Genomic DNA, 4,844 nt, shown 5'->3' on the forward strand with positions numbered 1-4,844 from the left:
AAATACTAAGGGTATAAACAACAAGTCAATACAATTATCGTAGTGCGTTATTGATTTTACAATTGGGTATATTTCTTTTTTTTAATTATAAAGTGCACGAGTCTCTAAACACTATTTCGGGTTGAAGGAGTAGGTACTTTAAAAGTTTCACAAATATATAGAACACTCAATGGATTGGAAATTAGACACTGATGAAACTTTACAAAAGTCCTATTGAGAAAATTGCGAAAACACTAAAACTAACGTTTTCCCGGTAACGTACATAATTCTAAAAAGACACTTGAAATTTTACCTGATTATATTTATTTATACGAGACGTGATGAGTTTCCTAAAAAAAATGTAGCTATCATAATACTGTGGGGCTTAAACAATTATTAGTGGCTTAACACGGCATGGTGGCTACAATCAAACATGCAACGTGGTTGAAAGTAAGGAACGTCCGCTGACATTAGTTCCCGGATGGATGACCATCCGGGTTCATTGTGGCAAAAACCTTGCTAACCAACCATACCAACCGTCCCAACCCCACACTACTAATTTAAGGTAAGATAACGCATTTTTTTTTTTATTAATTTGATAAGTACCTATAGCGTTGGTTATGTTTATTTGTATATTTGTATATTTGTACCAGGAAGTAGTTTTTATTACATGTTATCACCCAGATCAAATGGATTATTAGATAAATTCAATAAACATTAAAATCTCAACAAGTAAATTGTTTTTTGTGCGTTTTTATTTAATGTTCCTTTCAAATGTATATTATAGCACTCGCCGAGAAAAGCGAAGCGAAATTATATTGGGTTATATATAACCCCACGTTTTATTTTGGTATTCTTGTCAGTATTTTCAGTCAAAAAATATATCTTATGACGTGTAATGTTTATAAATTAATTGATATTCACATCTGCTAAGACTTTTGAACAGAAATATTATAATTTATATTGTTATGCAAGTTCGGGTATTTTAAATCATATCCCGTTTATATTAAAGCACGTCCATCCCATAAACATATTTTGAGTTTACATATTTTGTCATAATTATATTTGCGAAAAAAATGTTAATGTGTCTAGACAAAAAAAAAAATAAAGGAATGCTCAATTTTTCAATAATCTATTATTACAATGGTCGTTATATAGTAATTACTTTAGGTTTGTGCAACTCGATTCGAATTTCTACTTTTTGAAGGTTAATCAAACCACCTCTGGCTGCGATCAAAGCAAAACGGTCAAAGGCCTATTAAATACTAGTTGTGTTTAATTTAGAAACATTCTCGAATCGAATACATTCAAATGAAACTATTTTATTTTCGACATTTCGTTTAAATTTAATAACTAATAATATATGCATCAGTTCGATTGACGTGTTAAGAGTAATCCAATTGGTATTGTTTTGTCACGTATTACACTGCATTTTCAAATGATCCATCATTTTGTCGTACAGAACCACTAACCGATATTGGACACCTAACTTGAAGAGGTTGTCGATTTATCAATCTTGCAAAGATAAATGTAAAAAAAATATATATATATATCTACCTATAACATGTAAGACTATTTTTTATTTTTCTCTTCTTGTCGCCTTTAATTCTGTAGTCCAACTGTTAGCCAAAGTATAATGATTAATGATAACGGATATATTTTCATTCATTGATTATACAACCAGCATTCTCGACCAATATATATATATATATATATATATATATATATAATGCTTACTTTTTAAATACATTTTCAATATTTTTACCGGATTTCCTGGCACGTTTGATAAATGTAAAAACCATTCAGTCTCCTAAACGATTTCTAAAAAGTTAGTAGAACATACAATCAAAGTTGTTTGCTTAGTACGCATAGATTTGTTCAGTAACGTGCCGATCTAAGACTACGAAGCAAAAAAGTATAACTGTGTATTAAACACTTCGAGATAATTGTAGGTATTTATTGTTTACCTTGAATGTTTAAATGGACAATAAACTGAAAAGTCAGGTTATTAAGACTTTTAAAGCAACAAACTTTTTATAGGCCAATGTTAATATATATTGTTATAAAATGTATTAATTTTTACATAATCTCATGTATTTAAAATATAAATTATTTAACATTGTATTATTTCTATGGTATAATCACATTAGATGAAAATAATAATAAATAAAGATGTTTTTTTTTTTTTTGCAATAACGACGTTGAGTTATATTTTATTTACTTGGGAATGTACAAGCCTACGATATATTGTTAAAACCGTAAGATTTGTAACCGCACTTTGTAAGATCAGGAAGGTAATTGTAGTGTGGATACATATTAATGAGATAGCTTGTAAGCTGGTGCCGGATAATGTCCTAGTTAGGAATGGTGTACAAGCAGTGTTGTACAACTCGATTGTGCGGGTAACTGTCAGCGTATTCGAACTGGTGTTGTAAATTAGCTTGTTCGTTTACACCAACGTAATGTCCATCATAATATTATGAAGTGGACAATTTGTGTTCCCCGAGTTTCCACACAACACGATATCTCATAAAATGTATTATGTGAAATACCAACAAATTATAATAATAATAACAACAATAAGACAAAACGATTTTTTTGTGAATATGATGAATGATTTATTTACACAGTAATGTACACAATCATTTAAACAAAAACAAATGAATCAATGATAATAGTACAAACAACTGGTGAGCGGACTCCAGGACAGTGGAACCGTGTAACAGCTGATTAGGGACAGTCGGAAGGAGACGGAACAACGATAATATTATAGCATTATGTTCTATAATGATAATATGGTTACGAACGATAATAATTATTATTATTATCACCGTCATCATCATCGTTTGAGGACGAATTAATAAGCTGGCTTGTATGGGGCTGGCTTGTAGGCCGGTGCTGGGTAGGCTGGTGCTGGGTAAGCTGGTGCAGCTGGGTAGGCGGGCTTGTAGGCTGGTGCGCTGTATGGGGCCTTGTATCCTCCGTCGATTTTCTTGACTTCGGCGTTGAAACCGTTATAGTCATCGGCGGTGTATTCGACGACGCGGGTGGAACCGTCGGCTTCCAAAAGGCTGTAAGATCCTTTGACGTAACCGTTGCCGTCAGCGTATTCGGATTGGCTCTTGACGTCGTAGGTGTGTGGGTCGTTTACGCTGTATTCGAAGTTGTACGGGGCTGGGGCGTAGGCGGGCTCTGGGGCGTAAGCCTTTGGTGCGGAGTAAGCGGGTGCTGGGTAAGCGGCGGGGTAAGCGGGCTTGTAGGCTGGGGCGGGGTATTGGGCGATGGCAGAAACCACGCATGCGGCGAAGATGATCAACTGTAAAGCAACATTTCGGAATTAAAATTGAAAAATTATTTTATTTATTTGTTCACCTTTTCAATTTTTTTTTTTAATGTTTCGTTACATGTTATGTATTATAAGACTGAGTGACTTACCTTAGCGGCCATTTTATTGACTGTTTTGTGTTTGTTTAATCGAAATGCTCGATGACTGTGTACAGAAATGAACTGGTGAATATAGAGGCCCGAGACACGGTATTTATATGATAAAACATTGTCGCGGCATCCCTTCCAGGCGCATTTGGCGCACGAGGCCCGCTCGGCTTGTAGTGGTCGTTTCGCCGTGCACGATAACCGGTTGAGACGGAGACGCCCGTTAAGTCGTTCACGTATTTTTCTTTTGCTCTTTGCGACCTGGCCACAAACTATATAGTCCCACGCCTTCATCATCAACACAAGTATACCTATATAATATCGTGAATCCAAGCCTTACATATAGGTACTCGCCACACCCCGAACACAATACAAATTTGACGAGATGACTTTGAATTCAAAAGTATATAAAATATTTGGCTAGTATTTACATAATATTTGCTTTAGATTCGTATATCAGTATTTCCATTGCATATTAATTCTCCTCAAATCAATAATATTATAATCATAAAGTTGAGTAGGTGGAAAAAAAATATAAAACCATGATTTGTGGAAACACATGGAATTATAATGTTATTAGGTATATAAACGATAATGTTTTCATAATTGGTCAGGTTCGTTGAATCAATGCATGATACTTATTATATAGTTGTGAGTACTTTTTTAAGCATGTGGCCCGTTATAGTAACTATAACCATGATGATTCAAAATGATATCCGACGAAATAAATTTAAATTATTCAACGGCCATAGCAGAAAACATTTTATTTTTTAATGACATACAATTTATTTTAGTTTTTGAACTTATGTTTGTACAGAATTTTAAGTACTTAAAACCATTGAGTAGGTATCTACTTTAAATCCCTATAATCGTTTAATCGAATAACATTTAACAATATTTATTTGTTTGACAATAGTAAATATAATGATTTTGAATATAAAGTTTTCAATTTAAATTTAAATTGATAGAACTACGGATACTTGGATGAACTATTTAGATTTTTATTTAATATAGTCCCCTACCTAATTATTACTTGCATTTACTTACAAATTAATATATCATTTTTACTAATTATAGTTTTGTGACTTAAGTACCTACAAATTTCTCAAAATATAAAACCATTATAGAACGTTTATCTAGATTTTCTTTATACATTTTCAATAAGTAGGCAATAGCCCCATATTTAACTTTAATGGCATTTGTAATGTACATTTAGGATTTGATAACTAACTACTATTATACATACTTGAACGTATTATGATGAATATATTATGATTTTAATCCACAGTTCTGGGAAAACCACTTGTGGCTAGAAAATAATACTAAGCACTATGTATAAACAAATTATGTAATTTTTAAACTTATTAATAATGTCGTGTTAAATTTATTTGCGCGAGATTATAAAATAGAAATTTGTAAAGCTTAAATCGAAC

General features: G+C 32.5%; 1 protein-coding gene across 1 annotated transcript; it reads right to left on the reverse strand.

Moving 5' to 3' along the window:
* Window positions 1–2,572: 2,572 nt before the first annotated feature.
* LOC100302322 (cuticular protein) lies at window positions 2,573–3,491 on the reverse strand. Its single transcript, NM_001162437.1, has 2 exons — window positions 3,415–3,491; window positions 2,573–3,295 (listed from the first exon to the last, which is right to left on the reverse strand). Exons 1-2 carry the CDS (start codon window positions 3,424–3,426, stop codon window positions 2,837–2,839), a joined length of 471 nt encoding a protein of 156 aa, NP_001155909.1. The 5' UTR covers window positions 3,427–3,491; the 3' UTR covers window positions 2,573–2,836.
* Window positions 3,492–4,844: the final 1,353 nt, after the last annotated feature.

This window comes from Acyrthosiphon pisum, chromosome A1 (assembly GCF_005508785.2).
Source record: "Acyrthosiphon pisum isolate AL4f chromosome A1, pea_aphid_22Mar2018_4r6ur, whole genome shotgun sequence".
In the NCBI taxonomy this organism is placed as follows: Eukaryota; Metazoa; Arthropoda; class Insecta; order Hemiptera; family Aphididae; genus Acyrthosiphon; species Acyrthosiphon pisum.